We start from the raw sequence: 24514 nt of genomic DNA on the forward strand, positions 1-24514 counted from the left end.
TCCTTCCCCTTTTCTGCTTGGTCAGCCTGCCCTCCAGAGACGACGTCCCCCCAGATGGACCAGCCACTTAGTGCCTTCCTCTCGTCCCTTCCCTTGGTGACCCTTTCCTCAAAGCCTTCTTTGCAAGCTGCTCTCAGACAATAATTCAGTAAGGGAAGGCCCTTCCTGTAGGTTCCACTAAACCACAGCCTCAGCTCTCACAGATCAGCGTTGAAGGCAGCTAGAGCGTTATTCACAACAGCCGCAGAGAGGAAACAGCCCAAACGTTCAGCAGAAGATGAATGGATAAACACAATGTGGTATATCCTTTCGATGGAGTCTTATTGGGCAATAAAAAGCAATAAAGTACTGATACACACTACAACATGGGTGAAGCCTGAAAAAATTACGAGTGAAAGAAGCCAGTCCCAAAAGGCCATTTATATGCAAAGTCCAGAATAGGCCCATCTACAGAGACAGAAAGTAGATTGGTGACTGCTAGGGGCTGGAAGGGAGAGGGCGTGAGGTGCGACTACACTGCTTTCTTTTGAAAGGGATGAAAATGTTCTGAAATTAGATACTGGTGGTGGTTCTACAACTCTTATGAATATACGAAAAACTGCTGAATTGTATACTTTTAAAAGGTGAATTTTTTTGACAGATGAATTATATCTTAATAGAAATAGCCCACCTACCATATGGGCTGGATTTTCTGGAACTGTTCTGATCTTAAATCTCTTCCCTGCTAAGACCGTGCATCAGATCATGTGATTTAGGTAAAAGAGAGTCGCCATGTGGGTATATAGGAGGCAGGGAGGGGGAATACGAAAGTAGTCAAGAATGCAGATGTGCAAATAAGTTAACCACACTTTCCCTTCGTCCCCCAAATATTTAATCATTGTCATTACAGCATACAATATAGCCTGTATTTAGTCACATCTAGAACATTCACCCCCTCATTCAGCAAACATATAGATGGGGGATTCCAAGATGAATGTAAAATAATATCGTTACCCCCAAGGAACATATACCCTAGTGGTAGAGGGAAATCGATTCTTACCAGATGTATAAGGAACATAGGTAGGAGTGTAGAGAAATGGAAGTGTGACACTGGGGAATCTGGAAAACCACATTCGAGGTTAAGGGACTAGCCTGCTCAGAGGTAAGAAAGCACCTGGTGTGTCTGGGGAACAGTGATTGCTCAGTGTTCTTGGATGTGGGGTTCTCAGATAGAAGGGAGCAGAGATGGGGTTGACAGCTGGGGATCAGGTACGGAGGGTCTGAAATGATTTGATAGAAAGTTGGAGTTAATTTATTCTGTAGGAGAGGGATACCTCTCAGAAGTTTTGAGGAGGAAAGTGGCAGTGCCTGATCCGAGTTTTAGGAAGGTGACCCTCACAGCCGTGGGAAGGCTGGGTTGGAGGGTGAAACTTTGAGGACGAAATCCAGTTAGGAAGTTCTGATGAAATTCCAGGTGGAGAGACTGGAGGCTTGAAGTTGGAAGTTGGAATGGAGAGAGAAGGAGAGGGTTTGGAGAGGTAAACTGGACATGCCTTGGCCAGTAATTGGATGCAGGAGGTGAGGGAGAGGGGAGTGTCTAGGCTGGGTGGCTGGGAGGTGACCAAGAGCGGGGCGCAGGCTGAGGGAGGAAATAAGACGATTCAGTTACATAACAAAGTCCTTCTATGTAAAGGTAACCTACTAAAATCTGAATTTAGAGAGAAGTCAAATAGAAACATAATGCTGTTGAAATGTATCGCCTACCCACTCAGAGACTTTCCACGCTTACCTCCTCTGGTATCCACAACAAACGGGTGCTTTGGGGTTGCCTCTCCCTGTTTCACACACAGGTTACAAAGACTCACAAAGGTTACGTCATGGCCCAGAATCACTCAGCTGGGATATGGCAGGGCCACCTCTCTGTGGATTGCAGGCTGTGTCCTTGTCACCTAGGGGCTGGCTCTTCTCCTTCTAAAATGAATTTATCCCGAGGTCCTTCAAATAGTGTGTTGTCAATCCAAGGTATCAGAAATGTGGTTAATTTACAAAACTTTGATTGGTACACTGCTTCTTAGGGCTATCACTCCTCCAAAAGGGAGGGCGGGAGAGCCAGCCGTGTCCTTAAACTTGGAACGTTTCCGTGTAAAAGAAGGGAGTGACTGCAGTGTCCTTGCCAGTAGGGAGCTTGTCTTACTTTTTTGAATCCCTGACAGGGTCTAGCCTAGTTCTGGTAATTTGTTAAGTACTCAGAAAATGAAAGAAAAAGGAGTGAGGAGGGCAAATGTCCTTTAAAAAATAAGAGTCCTGATTTCCCTGGTGGTCCAGTGGTTAAGACTCAGCGCTTCTACTGCAGGGGGCGCGGGATCAATCCCTGGTCTGAATGCTGCGCGGTGCGGCCACAAAAAAAAAAAAAAAAGAAGAAGAAGAAGAAAAGAAAAAATAAAAATCAGAGTCCTTGAAACCCCTCTATTTCATTTCCGCTTCCCCCTCCTTTCCAAAGGTCCAGCCGAGCGATGTTTCTAGTGCAGATAAAGCCCCCTCTGCCCTAGCTCCCAGTTTGCTTAAGTACAAGTAGAACCGCAGAACTTTTGTTCAGTACCTGTTCTTTGAGATTTTTTGGACCCATCACCTCACGCAATTGTCACAACAGCCCTTTGGAGTAGGGAGTTTCAGTCCCATATTGCAGATGAGAAAGTTGAGCCTCGGAGAGGTTAACAGTTGACGCGAGGAATCTCAGTCTGGTGACGGGTGGGCCTCAGGGCCCTGGCCCTGTCCACTGGGCCACTCAGCCACCCTGCCACCCCTTCCTCCACTTAATGAGGCCTCCTGGGAACAAGGCCACAGCAAAAGCAAATAGGTTGTGAAATCTGCTCCTGGGCAGAGGAGAGGTGAGTGGCCTGGAGGGCTGAGACCTGGCAGATGTCATTGAATCTGGCTTGCGGTTTCCTCTCTGCATAGCATGGATGACAGATAACGTCAGTGCAATCCTTTGAAGCAGGTGAAGAGGGATCTGAAATACCAGCTCTGTGAGTTGCTACGTTACAGGGATGCTCTTCAAAGCCGATGTGATTAAGCCCGTCAGACCGCTCGTCCGGTCCTCGCTCTCACTCGAGGATCACGGCCTGTCCCAGAGCCTCACAGGAGCCATTAATTTGCACCCGGCCTCCTGATTCCATTACCAGACTGACAAAAAGAACAGCCCGCTGCTCGATTTCAGCTGCACTTTGTTCTCTGGCTTTGAATGAGGCCCTGGCTGAGGCCCTGGGGGCAGCCATCTGGTGAGGGCCAGAGGGACGGCCTCAGGGACAGGACTTGCCTCCTACCTGACCACTTCCCAAGGTCTCACACAGCGCAGTGGGGGAGTTTCTCTCCTTCCGGAAGCAAGGCCGGTTCACGTTGAGCTGAGGTGATGCTTTGAAGAAGGTGAAGTCTGCATTCACCTCTCTCCTCCCACTGCTCTTAGGTTTACCCAGTTTCCCTCGGGGGCTGCTCTCTCCCCGCGATGGCCAATATTCTGTTCGCTGTGCTGGGTCCTTACATCAAGAAGAAAATGACCTGTAAACTACTCCACACTCAAGTGGGAATATGATGTCCCTCCCAGAGTATTCAGGATTCTAAAAGGGGGTCTGGGCGGAGGATAACCCAAAAGTAATTAATGTTTAATCCAAATAATTAATGTTCATGGTAGAGTTGTGGTACAGCGACACCAGGCAGCGGATATGCAACTGACATCAACCCACGCCTGTGCCCCTACTGGCAACGCAGATCCATACACATTGTGGGCCTCCCTCCGCTACCCCCTCACCCCACCAACCCACATCCCTGAAGAAAGGAGGCTCTTCCTGGTATCTCCCAGGTACCGCCATGGGACACGTTTTCTTTCTGTCAGAGCAGCTGTGTGTGAGGTGTACCTGATACTGGTGGATCTGAGTATTTGGGCGTTACTACCTGCTAGAAGACAGTGGCTGAGCGACTTTTTTAGCAGTGCCTGGGCTGTAATTTGGGCAGTGATTCTGGCAGAAGGCAGACAGCTGCTTAGCAGAGATTCCTCGGATTGGAAGTCTGGCATCAGGGGGACTCAGCCCAGACGACTTCAGATGTCCTGTCCAAGCCTCAGAGCCAATGATGCCGTGCGCTTTCTCTGCAGGTACTTCCACTGTCCGGCAGATAGCTCCGAATTAGCCTACGACCCGCCGGTGGTCATGAACGCAGACACCTTGAGTTACTGTCAGAAGGAGGCCTGGTGTAAGCTGGCCTTCTATCTCCTCTCCTTCTTCTACTACCTTTACTGGTGAGTTTCTGCCCCTTTTTGTGGGTTTGACTCCTGCAGCAAATGGAGAAAATTTCCGGCTTTTGCAGGTAGGAGTCCCAGCCTGTCAAGGATGCTGCCAGCCACCTAACTGGTTCAGGAGAAAGAGCTTCTGTGTAAAGAAGTGGGAGGGGTGGAAGGTCCTGCTGGAGGCCTCGCTGGCTGATAGGAACATCCTTTGGGCTACATGGTGAACACACATTCTGCCAACCCCTCTTAGGAGATTATTGGTGAGGTGCACTTGGTGACTCCTTCCCCATGCAAGGGGCACCCTGTCCCCAGCAACTCCAGAGCTCAGACGCTCAGGTCACCTGTGGCCCCGGATACATAGCCTCGTTGCCCCCTAGTCTGTGTGAAAGCAGTCTTGGGGACCACAACAGAGACCCCCCTGTGGCAGTCAATGCTTCACAAATGGGCATGTTGGGCCATTAAGTGCTTATACTTACAATTCTCCTAATATTATGTAACGCCATTCTGATTAAATAAAACATGCTGGCTTTGTAATTCTGTTTCAGGAATCTCCCCTCTTTTCACCCCTTTATTCAGAACATTCTAACTAAGCAGATAGCTGTAAACAGACTGTCTCGTGGCTTGATACCCAAGACAGTGTCTTTTCTGAAAATGTCTCTCCTCCTTCCTGTTCCTCTTTGGGCTCATCTCTGGGGTGTCTCACCTGTCACCTTGCTCTCCTGTCGCTACCTGCACCAGACCATGCTACCTCCAGGTACCCCAGCACTGTCTCCAAGTGGCCGGGCGGCCAGTAGCCGGGTGAGGAAGCGGAGGCTGGGGATGTTAGACGGGTTCAGGTTAGGCTGGGGCAGCATGGGAAGCAGCCGCATTTATCCAGCATTTAAAAACGAGCCATCCTTCGAGCAAAGAGCGCGATATGTATGTTCAGTGTATGAGCTAAAGGCTACCATTATCTGCACGTTAGCAGTGAGGAAACCTCGTCCGAGACGTCAGATAATCTTCCCACGGTCACAGCTCAGAGTGACACAGTGAGAAGTCCCTGTCAGGTCCTGTCCCAAAGACTGAGCTCTTAACTGCTGGCTGTCTTAGGAAACCTCTAGAAAAGGCTTTATCGAAGTGTGGTCCTTGGACCTCCTGCATCAGAATCAGGGGTTGAGGAGGGCGTGCTTCCTAACAGTGCAGATTCCTGGGCTTAGACCTGCTGGTTCAGAATTTTGGGGTTGCTGCCTGGGTCCACCTCGTCTCCCCTCTGCATCCCCAGGATCCAGAAGACTCAGACGCCCCGAGTCTTCTCCTATAACCCTCAGGGCTGTAACTTCCTCTGGAATAATTCATCCCTGGAGGGGATTCGGAATATTCTACCACATTCTTGTTGGAGTCAAGGCTTGGTTCAGGCTGAGGGTGACCCCTTCCCTCCTCTTCCTGGATGGAGTGTCCTGGGACAATGCCTGCTTCAATTTGCAAGGAGCCTGAGGGCCTCCGAAGCCTCTCCGGGGCTTTCTGAGGTGCCCAGCAGATTGGCCCAAGTCTCCCTGATCTAAGTCTGAACTTTCTAGCAACTAAAGCTTTCTCGGGCTGCTTCCTGCCACGGGCAACCCTCATGGGCTTAGCGATTTGGCACCTTGCGCTAACAAGGAGGTTCACTTTCTTCCCCGGAGTGTGCCCAGCCTCTTTGCGGGGCTGCACACAGCTCCTCTGCTGACTCATAGGCTGAGGGGCCTGTCCCCAGAGACAGCATTGCCCCTCCTCAAAGCCAGCAGAATAAGGGCAGTGCTTTCCCTGGCTCCTGCCCCGTTAGCCTGGGATCCTCTTTAGTCTGGGTGGAGACTGAGGCAGATCAAGCTTCCTCATTTCAGTTTTGTTGCAGCATCTGCTGGAGCCTAAGGCGCCGGAGGGAACAGGGCCTAGGAGTCACAGGAATTTACGGATAGAGAGCTCCTCTGCTCTCTGTCTGCCGGGCTGTGGTGGCCATATTGGGGCTCCTGCCCGTTAGATGACTGTGATCATCCTGTAACTGATTATGTTCCAGGCATTCTGTTCAGTTTGGCGCTGCCTTTATGTTACATGTGTTAATTACTTTGTTTCCAAAACAAAATGGGTATCAATTGCTCCTCCCGCCTCAGCTGGGACCCTGGGTGGCAGGGTTGAGCCTGACGTCTTGGAGCTCTTCAGGGTTCCTCAAAGATCCTGTTTCTCCCACCTCAGGGGCTCCCAGCCCCTTAGATCCAGGCTTGTGAAGAGCCAGGACTCTCAGCCCAGGCCACTCTTATAGGGACGGAAGGGGACCCACGTGCATGGAGAGCTGCCTCTGAGCTGAGCACAATAATAGAGACTCAAGTGACAGCAGCTGGGAACCCTATAAAGGTGGGGTTTGTGTTTTACAGTTTGAGGTTCCTGAAGGGTTCCTAAGGACCTCATGGAGATTAAGAAATGTGTCCGAGGTCCTACCGGATAGTTAGCAAAGTATCTGGCCCCGGATTCTGGGCTGTCTTCCCACTGTGCTGTGCGAAGCATCCCAGCGTCCAGCGCCACCCGCTTCTCAGGTTGCCTTGTGGACCAGGAGACGTTTGCAGGTTTCATGGGATGGGGATTACTTAATACTAATACTGATGCTAATATTAAAACTAAAAATAATAGAAGCTGGTTAGTCTAGTGTGGATTCTGCCTGCTCAATATAAAGATCTTTTCAAATTAAGGGTGTAAACCAGGATGATATTATCTGCCTACGTGGTACCACCCTCCTATCCATTTACTCTGGATCATGCCTGCGTCCCCTCCTGTTCATTTCTCTCACTCAGATTAGGTTATTTATGGTTAACTTGATGGCAGAGGCCTCAACTGTTTCATTCTCCTCTGTATCTGCAGTGCCCTGGCCAGCGCCCGGCACACAGTAGGTGCTCACTAAACCCTTGTTTGCGCTACAGCTTAGCCGTACACTCCCTCGAGGCAGGGGCTGCACACTCGCCATTGTTTCCCGGCACCAAGAATGGCGCCTGGCCCGCAGGAGGCGCTCAATAAATATCGAGTGAATGAGGGAAATGAAAGTGAGTAGACAAATACAGTGAAGCTGCGTGTTACAATGGAAAGAGCACTGGCTTTGGTGTTGGGACGTGGCTCCTAGCCTTGCGTTGTGACCTTGAGCAATCCACTTTTCAGCTGACCCCCGTACTTCCCCATGTTGAATAAGACTCCTCTAGCGCCAGGCCTGGCCAGTGAGGCTCTGTGTCCATGAGGTGCATCAAGTCCTCAAAGGCAGAACTTCAGCTACTCAGAGGGGCTTGTCCGGGCTTCACAGCTGGAGAGGGTTAGAAGTAAAACACTTTAGTTTCTCGCCTTTGGTTTTGTTTCTTAGATTATCCTTTCTTCTCTCTATATTGTGAAAAGGTGGTTGTTTTTCTTTCTGCCAAATGGATAGAGTGTATATTTTGGTGTGGAACATTCTTCATTGTTGCAGAATTAGCCTGCAGCCCTTTCTAAGAGCACAGGGATACGTGACACCCTCCTTGGTAGTGCTGGGGCTCCACCTTAGGACACAGGCTCGTAATGCATGTTTAATGCCTGGGCTCTGTTAGAAAAAGTAGGGCCAGGGAGTTACCCAATTAAGAATTCATCCAGTTAGTGTGCCCAGAGGGCCTGTGTTCACACAAAAGACCTTACAATAGTCATGCTCATCATTTCCCTAGCACTGCCGTATCATCCACCATAATCTGGGAGCCCCCGGACACAGCCATGTGGCAGCTGGTGGCACAAAGAATCCACTGCACCCCTCCCACCCCTGGGGACCTGCCCTGCGATTGCAGGAAAGAGGAATAATGGCCACGATAATCATCCTGATGAGAATAATGATAGCAATCACATCTCTCATCCAAGGAACACAGTATGGTCTCGTAACAACGTTTAGTCCAGCATTGTGGGAAGTGGTAGGGGGAAGAGTCCGGGGAGTAGATAAGATGCTCTCGTGACAGGAATGAGAAAGGAGCAAGGGGTCTGGCTTTTGGAAGGTGCCTCTTTTGAGGGCCGTCTGAGGTCTTCTGTGGGCTCCCACTAATGCCTTCTTTTCCTCTTCTTTCTGCATCCAGCATGATCTACACTTTAGTGAGCTCTTAACTCGAAGACCACGCGCATCCTCGGAGACTGGGATGGGAGAGGCCCGAGGCTGTGCAGTCCACTTCTGCTGGCGATGGGAGAAGGGACCAGTGTGGGGATGTGACAGACAGAGACGGACACTCTGAATCGGGAGCCGGAAGCATGCAGCAGCCAGCGGCCGAGTGCGCACGTGTTGTCACCCTGTGTGTCAGTCTTTGGCGTTCACACCCCACACTCGGGCTGTAGGTCCCTTCTGAGCAGCGGGGGCACGAGGGGTGACGAAACGCAAAACCTCTTCTGAGCGAGAATTGCGGCTTCCTGAATCCACTTTATTGAATGGCTCCCTGAAGTTCACACTGCGTTCCTGGGCCGTGGGCGTGGAGGCTGGATGGCTGGCAGGTGCCTGCTAAGGAACAGCGTGACCCAGGGTCAAGGCTGTATCTGTGGGACTGATTGAAGTCCTCAAGGACGTCACCGGCTACCTGACACTCTCGTGTTTCTTCCAAGCCCTGGCCACGCCCTTCACTTCAGTGGGAGGGGCCTGGAAGGTGTGCAGACTTGCCTTGGGCTATAACCAGCCCTGAGCCTGCAGGGGTGTCTGTTTTCCTGCTGTGCTTTGTAAGAGCCCAGCTTAGGATGTTAGTGACATCACAAGCTGAATTGGGGGCAGTACGTTGGTAAAGAGTTACGGCCAAAGTCAGGGCTTGGGGGTGGTGAGATGGGAAGCGGGGAATCATAGGAAAAAATGATTTTTTAAAACACTGATGACATGTTCAAGGTGTTATTTCTTCACCACCACAAACTGTATTCTTCTGTTGTCATCCCAAACTATCACAGAGTCGCTGAATGCAAATCAATTGGTCAACACTAGTCAAAGCTACTGACTTTTAAGGCTCCCAAAACAACTCTGAGGCCAGAAAAAGCTGGAGTGGCGGCTCTGTACTGTGGGCATCCGGCAGCCGAGAAGTGAGACGACATAATTATAGCTTCATGTATGATGCTGCATCATTCGTGCTGTTCGGTTCAACACAAGGACATTAGCTCACTTAGAATTTTCCATTCGACATTCTCTCCTTTTTGGGTAGGAGTTGTACTCGGGGGGTTGTAAATAATGACAAGGCTGAGATTTTTATTATGTTTAAATTGGGCACCATGATTCTGACCTTATTCCCCAAACTTCCCTTCTTTTCTTCTGTTTGACATACACAGGCTATTTATACATATACCAGCTTCCACCTGAAGTCCGTGACTCAGGCTTATGAATGGTGTTTGTGTAACACATGTGCTGTGTTTAAAACGCAGCGGCCACTTGAGTGTCTCGCCTACCTGGCTGTCTCATTTAAACGCGTTACAGGCTGGCTTCATCTCCATATGGATGGTAAACTGGTAGGTAGACAAAGAGAAGTTTCCAAAAAGCATTTTCCTTCTAAAACTTCTACCGAAATCAAAGTGTAGACTTCTGCTCTGAGGTTGAAGGTATGGAACCGGAGGATTCAAGGCAATATTTTGGGGAGCAGGCTTCCCCTTGGCCAATACCCACCGTCCTGGCCGAGTAACTGTGGTTGCGGTGGAGAGTTTCCTTTAGGGCTGGTTGGCTCTGTCTTTGACTCCATTCCTGAGGCAACCAGCCACCTTCATCCAGAGAAGCCAGCTCTGGGTTCCAGGCTGCAGGCAGCAAAGCTAACCCCACCGCCATCTTGAAAATGCAACTGAAGTCAGAGGGTAAATGGCCCATGTTACTTCTCACCACGGAGCTGTTGTTTGTTTTTATACTTTGCCTCCTTCCAAAAAGATTTGAAGTGACTTATAATAGCAGGCACAAGTATGCAAAGACTGTTAAAATGGAAATAGGAAATCCAAACTTAAAAAGTAGGAGGACACAGAGATACTGACTTCCTGAGGTACTCTACTGGGGATTGAGCATTAAATTTGATATCATTTCTCTTAACAGTAAATAATAGCAATTCACATTTACACAGCGCTTTTCAGATTGCTTTTGTATCTCATTTGACTTTCCTCACCATCCTGTGAAGTTGATACTATTCATTTTCTCATTTTCTAAGTGAGGAAGCTGAGGTTCAGAGAGGGTAAGTGACTTACCTATAGTCACACAGCAGTCCCAGACCCGCCTTTGAACCCAGATTGTCTGACCTTAAAAACCCCATTTTCTTCCGTTTTAAACAGAGCACACGTGTTACACAAACACCATTCATAGACCTGAGTCACAGACTTCATATGGAAGCTGGTACACTGAAGAGCTGACAGAGTAGCTTAGGGTTCTGTTAAGGTTTGATTAGCATTAACTTTTTGAGAGAAAGAGTATTTTAAAAAGAGAGTTATAGAGAAAGTATATCTTCCTTCAGGTGCTAGCCTCAGTCTTGCTTTATTGTGGGAGGTTCTTCTCTAAGGCGGTCCTCTAAAAGCTTTAAAGGTGTCAAGTGTCTCTTGGGCAGTTCTTATGTTTATGACAGAGAAACATCCAAATATTTCTCTCCCCCGAGTTGTGACTGGGAGATAATTCCAGTGGTTGTTGGGAGTTTGAGCCAATTTTCAATTGCTGGGAGAAGCTAATTATGATGATAAGAATCAGAGTAATGCGCACAGTTGGTGGAGCCGTGTTGTGTACCAGGATTTATGCCAGGACCTCTTGCAACTCTCACAATGATCCTACAAGGCAGGTTGCGTATTCTCACCCCCAATTTACAGGTCAGAAAAACAGGGAGGCTCAGGACGGATGAGTCTTCCCTGGATGAATCAGCCAGACCAGAGCTCGAGGCTACAAATAAATGGCCAAATAATAACAATAGCTAAAATTGAGGTGTTGGGCATTATTCTATACGTTTTGTGTGCTTTTGTCTGATCCTCATAACAATACCATGACGTCGATATTATCTCCGCTTTATAGATGAAGAAAGTCCCAGAATATGAGTTACTTGCAGAGACCCAGAGCTAGTAAGGGGTCCGTATATAGCTACAGCTGGAATTTAGCCCCAGGTCTGCCCTTTCACACATAAATTTTTCCTTCTTGGATATCTTTGTTGCTCATTGTTTGTCCCACAGAAATGACCGAAGGGAGGAAGGGGAGTGAAGCAGGAGATACAGCACCCTGGATAAATCACAAAGTGAATATTACCCTTGGGTGATGGAGAGCTCATCCTACCAAGCATGTATGTGGGCATCAAGGGGGGGGGCACACACATTATGTGAGGGTGGCACTGGTGGCCTGGTTCCCATTGCCTTAGGGAGGCAGAGTGGATAGGCTTGGCATGACTGTGCCCAAAGGGTCAGAGCGGAATCGGGGGCGGGGGAACTAAATTTACTTTTCACTTCATTAATGAAGTGAACGATGGCACCCACTACTCTGACTTGCTATAAAGATTAAATGAGTTCACATTTGCAGAGAACTTAGAAGAGCGCCCTCACATGGTAAGCATTAACTCTTTGTAGGAGGTGAACCTTCCTCTCCATCCTTATTCTGCCCGGTGCCCACCCAGGGCAGGGTCCTCTGTTGGGAGGGAAGTCACCTGGCCATGTGGGAAGGGAGTGAAGACCCTGGACTCTGCTACCCCCCTGATGTTTTCATCTGTAGTGTCCTGAGTGGAGGTCATGCTGGGACATGGCACCTCTTTTCAATGCCATGTTCTCTGGCCAAACATGATAACAACTGCTGTTGAGTACTCGCCCTATGCCAGGTGCTGTACAAAGCATTTGACGTGCAAGGTCTCATTTAATCCCCACAGCGATGCTATGAGGTAGGCACTCTCCTGTCTCCAATGTATAGTTGAAAAACTAAGGCTTATAGAAGTTAAACAAATGAGCAAGTGTCACAATTCCTAGGAAGTCATGGAGCCTAGACTCCAGCCGAAGTCTAGCCTTGACTATTTGTTCATTCCTGTAAGGGAGGGCAATGGGATGTGAGAAAGAGGAGAAAAGGGGATGGAGAAGGGAGAACAGGAGAGGCACTGCCGGGAAGTGTGGGTTTGCTCACCTCACAGGTTTCACAGCAAACAAGTCCCCTTAAATGACTTTGTAATCAGAAGCATTTGCGCTATGGGATCTTGTACAAGTTTCTTAAACTTTCTGAGACTCAGCTTTCCCATCTATAAAATGGGAGGTAATAATACCTCCATTTCAGTGAGGTTGTGATAAAGTGATTATGTACATAGAGTTTGTACAGAGAGCCTGTCTTGTACTGGATGCTCAGTAGATCTTGGTCCTTAGAGCTCTGTCTACTCCCCCTCCCTTCACAGAGTTGAAGGGATGATTATGTCGCATAAAATGGTAAAACGCTTCTCATAGTAGCACATGGCAAGATTCAATGAATCTCAGCTTACTTCCTCCCCTCCCTCCATCCTGGGGGCGGACATGGGTAACAGAGCTCAGCCCTCTCAAGCAAATCTCCCCTCTGCTTCCTATTTTTAGGCTTGGTAATTGCACCAATGTTGAATAAAATTGTCACGGTTATGACAGTTTTTTTCTCCTACGTAAGAGAGAATGCAGCCAACAAAATGCTTTGACAACAATTAATTGCACTCACGCTGTGTCATTGCACAGATCCATTTCATAACCTTCTCTTTTCCTGGACTTGGGCTGCTCTATTCCAAACCGTGCTCTGGTAAATGAAGTTTAGATCTCAACGCTGCCTCTGCTGCCGAGGCTTAGGCAGAAGGCTGTCATCACTGTAGGTGTTCGAGGAGGCATCTTGGAACGTGCCCCGTGACTTGCCTCATCCAGGCAGAGGGAAGCGTGAGCCGAGCAGAGAAGTGATGCTTCAGGACACAGCCAGGCGTTTCTAGGGAAAGATGGGAAAGGTTTTTGCTTCATTCGGCCCGCATTTTCTTCCTCCTCAGCTAGTAGTGTGCTCAAGCTGGCTCATACAGGCTTATGAGAGCCAATCATTAAATTTTGCTAAGTGGGATTTTTGCACAATGGTTGTTAAACACAGCTATTATTAAAACCGGTTATGTAAGCTTACAATTATATTAATTAAATTAAAACAAAGATAACGTATAGTCGAAAGTCATCACCTCCTAATTATTGTATTACGTTTTGCTGTGATCTGTGCTCTTGAGGCTATGTCTATTGTATCTACGGTAGAAACTCTGTATAACAGTGCCCTACTGTGTACCTCCTCCCATCTTTATGTTCAGTGGTGTCCCATTGACAGCTTGAAATCGGCCATGCTGGGAGTATCTACACCACAGAAAATGGCAAATGCCACAGATGAGACCCCTCCCTCTCCTTTACCCTCCCCTTCTGGTGCTAGTTGTTAAACGTTCACTAGTACACCTTGTTCACATTTACCAGTAAACACTGTTCCCAGCTCTGGCACACTGTCGGGCTACACTGGGAGCCAGTGACCAGAGTGGCACCTGGGACCAGTACCCCTGAAGGCTTGGGCACCAGAACCCACTGTTCACCACCCTGAAGGAGCCACTGCCATCGTGGCCAGAACGGCCACCCACCCACAGCGGTGACGCCAGCAGTACTGCCACTTAAGCTCTTTTTGTCCCCTAGAGGTGATAGGAAAGGAGACTCACAGTTTTGTGCACCATGAGGGCTTGGGCTTGGAGATGATATAAGTGCAGCACACGCTGCTGAGCATGAACCTACTGTTGTACTTTGACCCTAGACTCACTACCCTTGAATTAACTTGGGGACCATCATTCTTCCTGTAGGATGGGTCTCTTCCCAGGAGGCTTCCATTGCCTCTAGTCTGGATGCTGGGGGAATACAGACTGCACTCTGCTATGTTCCCACCTCCTAATGTGGTTTAAGGATGAGTAAGATAAGCCTGTAAGGTGCCTGGTGCTGTGCTTTGCACACAATAAAAACTCAGTAACCCTTGCTCTGCTCATCCTTTCTCTGCTCGGCTTTACAGGCTGTTCACAGTATGGGTGGCCCCTCCCAGCCAGCCTACAGGGACCATTCTTCTGCATGCGCTCTCTCCTCCAAAAGCCAGTCTCCTGGTTGGGCCCCTGGTACCTCAGGGGATAGACGCACAGCTTTTGGTTTAGAGACCCAACAGTCGGAGGTTGTTTTGTTTCCTGGAATGACTACCTCATGGCCAGGGAGAGAGACTAAAATGCCATGGCAGTGTTTCTGTTCAAATGTCGTAACAGGGGTCTGAGTAGTAAACCCCATCTGTCCTTTTCAGAAATGCTTAGCACATGAGAAAAGCAACATCATCTTTCTGGTAGGAATAACTTCTGACATTTTAGAGCAGGAGAAGTAGGGAAAAGGAGAAACCAGTTAAATACCAGTCCCCACATTAAATTATAAAGGAGCACATCCATGAAGCCCCCATGACTGGGATAGTCTGTCTTGAACACATCAATGAAAGCAGCAGGGTAGCACTAGAGGCTTCCGGGGAAATGTTGTTGGTTAGTGGCATCAGAGGACGGGTCTTGTGATGCTGTTCTTATTTTCCCAAATTGAGAGTAAGTTTGATGTTGAGGAAATCTTCTAGACTCTACAAGGTACAGAGATCCCTCTCAGTGGGGTGCAGACCACAGCATAATTTAATGCCTGGCAGATGGGACAGATCCCCAAGGGACCGCTTGGAACCCTGCACCCTGGGCAACCAGTCTAAAATTAGCGGTTCTTTGTATTAATCAATATTTCATGATTAGATTCAAATAGCTATTCCACAAGATCTAGACCTTACCTAACATGGTTACAAATGCAGTGGAAAACTTAACAGGAAAGACCCAAAAGCAGCTCTAGCTAAAATAAGAAAAATGAGGCCTGATCACATTCTTCATTTGAGACACAAGCCACCTGGGTCTAGGTTACTGGGGACCCCCACTGCACATTTCAGCCTTACAGTTTGGGGGAGCCCAGCCCCAGCCAGACACACATGTTCAGCGCCAGTTGGATTATAATACTTTCTAGGGAGCTAAACAGAGGGAACCCAAGAGTGCTGGTTCATGGATTAGCAGCAGCCTGCAAAGTGGAAGGTTGTCCTGAAAGGGGTGCTGTGGGGCTTTGCACTTGACCCTGTCCTGTTTGACATTTATTTTCAGTAACCTTCATGTGAAGGCAACAGATCAACTCTGGGATGAGTGGGTCCAGAGCAGGGCATCTAGAATCCATTTCACAGGACTAGGCAGAGAAGCTTCAAGAAGACTGCGCAGGGTGCTTCTGCACATGGTCCTGAGCTCAGGGGTCGGCAGCATGGCTCTGCACCAGGAGCTCTGTTCTGAAGGGCTGGCGTGAGGCCTCTGCCCATGACTCCCTGTGAGCAAGTGAAACTAGATGAAGCACAAAGGGAAAGAAAAAAGGGGCTCTGATAATCATGGGGACCTTGGGAAGCTAGAAATAAGAGAAGCCAGAAGAGCTGCTATACATGAAAGAAGAGGTGAAGCAAATGCTTACCTGACTCAAGGGTTTATCCTGTATGGGACTCACTGTGCTTCATGGACTTCGGTGACTATTTCCTCTCCCATGTTTAGCCGTGTGGATGACAGGGTCTTGGTGCTCCGGCTGGGTGTCAGGCCTGTGCCTCTGAGGTGGGAGAGCCGGGTTCAGGACGTTGGTCGACCAGAGACCACCCGGCTCCACATAATATCCAACAACGAAAGCTCTCCCAGAGATCTCCATCTCAATGCTAAGACCCAGCTCCACTCAACGACCAGCAAGGTACAGGGCTCGACACCCTATCCCAAACAACTAGCAAGACAGGAACACAACACCACACATTAGCAGAGAGGCTGCCTAAAATCATAATAAGGTCACAGACACCCCAAAACACAACACCGGACGTGGTCCTGCCACCAGAAAGAAAAGATCCAGCTTCATCCACCAGAACAGGGGCACCAATCCCCTCCACCAGGAAGCCTAGACAACCCACTGAACCAACCTTAGCCACTGGGGACAGACACCAAAAACAACGGGAACTACGAACCTGCAGCCTGCGAAAAGGAGACCCCAAACACAGTAAGTGAAGCAAAATGAGAAGACAGAAAAACACACAGCAGATGAAGGAGCAAGATAAAAACCCACCAGACCTAACAAATGAGGAGGAAATAGGCAGTCTACCTGAAAAAGAACTCAGAATAATGATAGTAAAGATGATCCAAAATCTTGGAAATGGAACGGAGAAAATACAAGAAATGTTTAACAAGGACCTAGAAGAACTAAAGAGCTAACAAACAATGATGAACAACACAAGAAGTAAAATTAAAAATTCTCTAGAAGGAACCAATAGCAGAATAACTGGAGCAGAAGAACGGATAAGTGACCTGGAAGATAAAATAGTGGAAATATCTACCACAGAGCAGAATAAACAAAAAAGAACGAAAAGAATTGAGGACAATCTCAGAGGCCTCTGGGACAACATTAAACACACCAACATTCAAATTACAGTGGTCCCAGAAGGAGAAGAGAATAAAAAAAGGCACTGAGAAAATACTTGAAGAGATTATAGTAGAAAACTTCCCTAATATGGGTAAGGAAATAGTCAGGTCCAGGAAGCGCAGAGAGTCCCATACAAGATAAATCCAAGGAGAAACACGCCAAGACACATATTTAATCACACTATCAAAAATTAAATGCAAAGGAAAAATATTAGAAACAGCAAGAGAAAAGCAACAAATAACATACAATGGAATCCCCATAAGGTCAACAGCTGATCTTTCAACAGAAACCCTGCAAGCCAGAAGAGACTGGCATAACATATTTAAAGTGATGAAAGGGAAAAACCTACAACCAATATTACTCTGCTCAGCAAGGATCTCATTCAGATTTGACGGAGGAATTAAAACTTTTACAGACAAGCAAAAGCTAAGAGAATTCAGCACCACCAAACCAGCTTTACAACAAATGCTAAAGGAACTTCTCTAGGCAGGAAACACAAGAGAAGGAAAAGACTTACAATAACACACCCAAAACAATTAAGAAAATGGTAATAGGAACATACATATCGATAACTACCTTAAATGTAAATGGTTTAATGCTCCGGTCAAAAGACATAGACTGGCTGAATGGATACAAAAACAAGACCCGTACATATGCTGTCTACGAGACACCCACTTCAGGCCTAGGGACACATACAGACTGAAAGTGAGGGGATGGAAAAAGATATTCCATGCAAATGGAAATCAAAAGAAAGCTGGAGTAGCAATTCTCATAACAGACAAAATAGACTTTAAAATAAAGACTATTACAAGAGACAAAGAAGGACACTACCTAACGATCAAGGGATCAATCTAAGAAGAAGATATAAAAATTGTAAATATTTATGCACTCAACATGGGAGCACCTCAATACATAAGGCAAATGCTAACAGCCATAAAAGGGGAAATCAACAGTAACACAAACATAGTAGGGGACTTTAACACCCAACTTTCACCAATGGACAGATCATCCAAAATGAAAATAGATGAGGAAACACAAGCTTTAAATGACACATTAAACAAGATGGACTTAACTGATATTTATTGGACATTCAATCCAAAAAAACAGAATACACTTTCTTCTCAAGTGCTCATGGAACATTCTCCAGGATAGATCATACCTTGGGTCAAAAGTCAAGCCTTGGTAAATTTAAGAAAATTGAAATCATATCAAGTATCTTTTCCAACTACAATGCTATGAGACTAGATATCAATTACAGGAAAAAATCTGTAAAAAATACAAACACATGGAGGCTACACAATACACTACTAACTAACCAAGAGATCACTGAAGAAATCAAAGAGGAAATCAAAAAATACCTAGAAACAAATGACAATGAAAACACGATGACCCAAAACCTATGGGATGCAGCAAAAGCAGTTCTAAGAGGGAAGTTTATAGCAATACAATCCTACCTGAAGAAACAAGAAACATCTCAAATAAACAACTTAACCTTATACCTAAAGCAATTAGAGAAAGAAGAACAAAAAAACCCCAAAGTTAGCAGAAAGAAAGAAATCATAAGGATCAGATCAGAAATAAATGAAAAAGAAATGAAGGAAATGATAGCCAAGATCAATAAAACTAAAATCTGGTTCTTTGAGAAGATAAACAAAATTGATAAACCATTAGCCAGACTCATCAAGAAAAAAAGGGAGAAGACTCAAATCAATAGAATTAGAAATGAAAAAGGAGAAGTAACAACTGACACTGCAGAAATACAAAGGATCATGAGAGATTACTACAAGCAACTCTATGCCAATAAAATGGACAACTTGGAAGAAATGGACAAATTCTTAGAAAAGCACAACCTTCCAAGACTGAACCAGCAAGAAATAGAAAACATAAATAGACCAATCACAAGCACTGAAATTGAGACTGTGATTAAAAATCTTCCAACAAACAAAAGCCCAGGACCAGATGGCTTCACAGGTGAATTCTATCAAACATTTAGAGAAGAGCTAACACCTATCCTTCTCAAACTCTTCCAAACTATAGCAGAGGGGGCAACCCTCCCCAGCTCATTCTACGGGGCCACCATCACCCTGATACCAAAACCAGACAAAGATGCGACAAAAAAAGAAAACTACAGGCCAATATCACTGATGAACATAAATGCAAAAATCTTCAACAAAATACTAGCAAATAGAATCCAACAGCACACTAAAAGGATCATACACCATGATCAAGTGGGGTTTATCCCAGGGATGCAAGGATTCTTCAGTATACACAAAACAATCAATGTGATAAACCATATTAACAAATTGAAGGAGAAAAACCATATGATCATCTCAATACATGCAAAAAAAGCTTTTGACAAAATTCAACACCCATTTATGATAAAAACCCTCCAGAAAGTAGGCATAGAGGGAACTTACCATAACATAATAAAGGCCATATATGACAAACCCACAGCCAACATTGTTCTCAATGGTGAGAAACTGAAACCATTTCCTCTAACATCAGGAACATGACAAGGTCATCCACTCTCACCACTATTATTCAACATAGTTTTGGAAGTTTTAACCACAGCAATCAGAGAAGAAATGGAAGTAAAAGAAATCCAAATCAGAAAAGAAGTAAAGCTGTCACTGTTTGCAGATGACGTGATACTATATACAGAGAATCCTAAAGATGCTACCTGAAAACTAATAGAGCTAATCAATGAATTTGGTAAAGTAGCAGGATACAAAATTAATGCACAGAAATCTCTTGCATTCCTATTCACTAATGATGAAAAATCTAAAAGAGAAATTAAGGAAACACTCCCATTTACCACTGCAACAAAAAGAATAAAATACCTAGGAACCAACCTACCTAAGGAGAGAAAAGACCTGTATGCAGAGAACTATAAGACACTGATGAAAGAAATCAAAGATGGCGCAAACAGATGGAGAGATATGTTCTCAGCTTGGAAGAATTAATATTGTGAAAATGACTCTACTACCCAAAGCAATCTACAGATTCAATACAATCCCTATCGAACTACCAGTTGGATTTTTCACAGAACTATAAAAAGAAATTTCACAACGTGTATGGAAAAACAAAAGACCCCAAGTAGCCAAAGCAATCTTGAGAAAGAAAAATAGAGCTGGAGGAATCAGGCTCCTGGACTTCAGACTATACTACAAAGCTACAGTAATCAAGACAGTATGGTACGGGCACAAAAACAGGAATATAGATCAGTGGAACAGGATAGAAAGCCCAGAGATAAACCCACACACATATTGTCACATTATTTTTGATAAAGAAGGCAAGCATTTACAATGGAGAAAAGACAGCCTCTCAATAGGTGGTGCTGGGAAAACTGGACAGCTACATGTAAAGGAATGAAATTAGAACACTCCCTAACACCATACACAAAAATAAACTCAAAATGGATTAAAGACCTGAATGTAAGGCCAGAACTATAAAACTCTTAGAGGAAAACATAGGCAGAACACTCTATGACATAAATCACAGCAAGATCCTTTTTGACCCACCTCCTAGAGAAATGGAAAGAAAAACAAAAATAAACAAATGGGACCTAATGAAACTTCAAAGCTTTTGCACAGCAAAGGAAACCATATACAAGATGAAAAGACAACCCTCAGAATGGGAGAAAATATTTGCAAATGAAGCACCTGGCAAAGGATTAATCTCCAAGATTTACAAGCCACTAACGCTGCTCAGTATCATAAAACAAACAACCCAATCCAAAAATGGACAGAAGACCTAACTAGACATTTCCCCAAGGAAGATATACAGATTGCCAACAAACACATGAAAGGATGCTCAACATCACTAATCATTAGAGAAATGCAAATCAAAACTACAATGAGGTATCACCTCACACCAGTCAGAATGGCCATCATCAAAAAATCTACAAACAATAAATGCTGGAGAGGATGTGGAGAAAAGGGAACCCTCTTGCACTGTTGGTGGGAATGTAAATTGATACAGCCACTATAGAGAACAGTATGGAGGCTCCTTAAAAGACTACAAATAGAACTACCATATGACCCAGCAATCCCACTACTGGGCATATACCCTGAGAAAACCATAATTCAAAAAGAGTCATGTACCACGTGTTCATTTCAGCTCTATTTACAATAGCCAGGACATGGAAGCAACCTAAATGTCCACTGACAGATGAATGGATAAAGAAGATGTGGCACATATATACAATGGAATATTACTCAGCCATAAAAAGAAACTAAATTGAGTTATTTGTCGTGAGGTGGATGGACCTAGAGTCTGTCATACAGAGTGAAGTAAGTCAGAAAGAGAAAAACAAATACTGTATGCTAACACATATATATGGAATCTAAAAAAGAAACAATGGTCTGAAAAATCTAGGGGCAGGACAGGAATAAAGACGCAGACGTAGAGAATGGACTTGAGGACATGGGGAGTGGGAAGGGTAAGCTGGGACGAAGTGAGGGAGTGGTATTTACATATATACACTACCAAATGTAAAATAGCTAGTGGGAAGCAGCCGCATAGCACAAGGAGATCAGCTCGGTGCTTTGTGACCACCTAGAGGGGTGGGATAGGGAGGGTGAGAGGGAGACGCAAGATGGAGGAGATATGGGGCCATATATATATGTATAGCTGATTCACTTTGTTACAAAGCAGAAACTAACACACCATTGTAAAGCAACATACTCCAATAAAGATGTTAAAAAAAAAAAAAAAAGAAGACTTTTCAAAGAACCAAAGGCTCAAGAGAGACTTCCCTGCTTGTCCAGTGGTTAAGACTCCACATTTCCACTCCACGGGGCACGGAGTGGATCCCTGGTTGGGAAACTACGATCCTGCATGCCGTGTGGCATGGCCAAAAACAAAACAAAACAAAACAAAACAAACGCCCCCCAAAAAACCCCAAAGTCTCCAAGTGGGCAGAGGGCAGGATTTGGGTGGAAGCAACCTTCCCCCACCCTTTCCTCTTCGTATGGAGCTGCAGCAGTTGTTCCCTGGGAGGGTTCTGGAGAGGTGTCAGGTAGAAGGTGTGTTCTGTGGTCAAGTACCTGTGGGAACTGGGCTGAGTGCATCAGCAGACTTTCCCAAACCCTGCAGTCATGAGCATCACGAGGATGACGGTCTCCGTGAAATGTAGCAGGAGAGACTCAGAGAGAGGCATGGGACAGATGGGCTCATGGTGACTGAGAGATGAGTATGTACTATGGGATGGAATAGGTTCCACCTATGGAACTAAGCATTGCAAGTAATGTGAAAAAGTCGGGCTTGCTCCACATTGGGTAATACCACTAGTGATAATCAGTCCACATAACGTAAATGTAGGTTGAGTTCAGGATTTGATAGATTATAAGCTCTTTGAGGATAGGTATTTATTTCAATAGCTCTGGAGCTGGGCTTAGTTCTTAATAGACCACAGTAAATATATGTTGAAGTAAATTGAATTTTGGATTGCTTTTGGAACCAGCAGGAGGCAGAGATAAGTGCTACGGTCAGTAGGAATCAGTGTCCTATAAGGAATGTAGGAGGGAAAAGTGTTAAGACAATGGGGGGGCCTGCATCCTGGAGACATCTTTCTGGGTTCAGTAGCAGGAAAACAGGCAAAGGCTTAGACAGAGCGCCTGCAGGTTGGTTCCCGCTGCAAACATCCCTGGGCTCATTCTCCTCCGAATCACTGAAACATAGACTCAAAGGAGCAAAGACAGCTGGGTCTCCAGAGTCACATAGTGACTAACACTGAGCTCCATCACCTTCTGCACCCGTAACAGTCGAGAAAACCTTGAGGGAAAAAAAGCCAGGTCTTTCTTTGACTGTTGTTTATTGTCTTGAGAGAGTCTGGCTCGTGGAAGCAGCTGTGGGGAGGAACATACAGGAAGTCACGCGCCGTGCCCTGGGTATTGCTCGTGTCTGAAGCCCATCGTCAGCTTAGCCCTTGTGTGGTTCTTCTGGCAGAAACAGGGTCTTCGTGGCTCCTGCTCTGCCCTCAACCCCTGGGAAGTTCTCCCACCTGGGGCTGTGGGGGGAAGGGAGCAGGTGGGAGCAGAGTAAGTGCTCAGGGAGAGTGACTTTAATGCCAATCACTTCTACAAGGTTGCCCTTTGTTCATGTACAGCTTTTGAGTGGTTGGTCAGTCTGGTCCCAAGAGAAGCAAGGGAGAGGTCAGGACTATGCTGGGTAATGGATGGTAATGTGTTCGATTTTGATGTTGTATATAGATCAAGGTGATTCCAGCTATGGTGTGATAGAGACTGGCTCCATTTTTGATATTTGACTGCTGACAGCTTTCAAGCCTCATCAGGCTCCCTTCCCCTTCCTCCCACATCTGGGCAAGCCGATAAGAAAGTCTTCATGCTCCCTCACTCGACACCAGAGGAGAGTTCCAGCCACGCAAAACCTGGCTTGTTTGCGAGCCCTCCTTAGTCCCATCCACTAACCACGATAAAAGCCCAAGCCAGTCACCCCTCTTCCCTCTCTCAAGCCATCTTTAGACCTGATTGGGAGCCTGCCCTGCTTTCCCCTGAAGACTCATTCTGTGAGTGATCTCTTCATGCCCTCTTGTGCATGTGTGGCATCATTGGTCTCAACATCCGAACCAAATTTTGGGTTGGGGGTTGGTCTGGCCCTCACGCCAGGACAACCAAAACATATGGTAGCAGATGAACCCTGAATGCAATAGAAGTCTGTTTCGGGTTCATGTCCTAGTCCATTGCAGGAGTTCCTGGTCAGACAGGCTTCCATGAGCTCATTCAGAGACCCAGGCTCCTTCTATCTTGTGGCTCCTCCCATCTTGTGGCTCCTCCACCTATTCCAGGTCTTTAGAATTCTCTCCATTCAGTCAACAGATGGGAGAAGAACAGGGAGAGTCACAGGATAGGTTTTGGAAGGGGTCAGACTTGGAACTGGTACACATCACTTCCCAACTTTCCTTTGCTTAGAACTCAGTCATAAAGCCATACCCACCCACATGGAACATTGGGAAATGTAGTCTAGGTGGGTTTTGGTGAATGTGTAGCAGTCCCCACCACAGATATGTTGGCTTTGAATATCAATTGGTCATTGAGGTGAAATATTTAAAAGGAAGTAAGATAGAGGGGTCGGAGGAGAAAGTTCTGGGCTAGAGCTATGCATTTATAAGTCTAATTTCTAGGTGATGAAAGGGAAAAGGGAAAGAAAAGGAAAAAGAGGATAATTCTATTCATAATTTCCTTCTTGTTTGATTTTCATCTTTGAGGATTGCCTCCTAAAACCTCACTAGCAGTGAGGGGTGTTGACAGGGGGAGAAAAAAAGCAGGAAGATGTGAAATTCCACCCCTTGAAATTAGAACCAGCAGCTTGTCTACACACACACACGTGCGCGCACACACACGCACACACACACACACATACACACATCACACACACTTTTTTCTTTTTTTTTTTTTTTTAATGATCTAGCCTCTCCAGTCTCCTGCCCTTCTAAGCCTCCAATGAGAAGAAAAAGGAAGTAGCAGGCTAATTGGAGGAAAGGGTGAAGGAATGGCAGACTTAGTAAAGGAGAGAGGAAATCAGTCTGCGATTTTAAGGCTGTCTAGAATGTCTTTCCATAAGTCATTATGGTCTCCTTGCCAGTTAATTTCATTTCAAATGAAGTTGAAAGGTAATCTGATAGGTTTCATTATCTCCGCAAATAATTCATCAATTCAGATGAACTCAGAACCATGACATAGCATGTAGGAGGATTTCAAGGTCTGACAGGGTGATAATTACCAGGACTGCGCTGGAACTGACAGCTGTTATCGGAATGATCTACTTTTTATTGAAATTCTTTGTGTGATT

At 46.0% G+C, this 24514-nt stretch overlaps 1 protein-coding gene across 2 annotated transcripts in view; it reads left to right on the forward strand.

Annotated features, from left to right (window-relative positions):
• CNIH3 (cornichon family AMPA receptor auxiliary protein 3) overlaps positions 1-9103 on the forward strand; it is a 118540-nt gene extending 109437 nt beyond the window's left edge. Inside the window, exons 5-6 of one of the 2 annotated variants that reach the window (XM_029229895.1) lie at positions 4127-4270; positions 8338-9103. In XM_029229895.1, the coding sequence (XP_029085728.1) occupies positions 4127-4270; positions 8338-8365 (172 nt within the window). In that variant the 3' untranslated portion in view covers positions 8366-9103. The remainder of the gene's footprint in view (positions 1-4126; positions 4271-8337) is intronic. The other variant, XM_029229896.1, reaches the window with a different exon arrangement.
• Positions 9104-24514: the final 15411 nt, after the last annotated feature.

The sequence above is a fragment of the Monodon monoceros genome, unplaced genomic scaffold (genome assembly GCF_005190385.1).
Source record: "Monodon monoceros isolate NGI ecotype Baffin Bay Population unplaced genomic scaffold, NGI_Narwhal_1 Super_Scaffold_18, whole genome shotgun sequence".
In the NCBI taxonomy this organism is placed as follows: Eukaryota; Metazoa; Chordata; class Mammalia; order Artiodactyla; family Monodontidae; genus Monodon; species Monodon monoceros.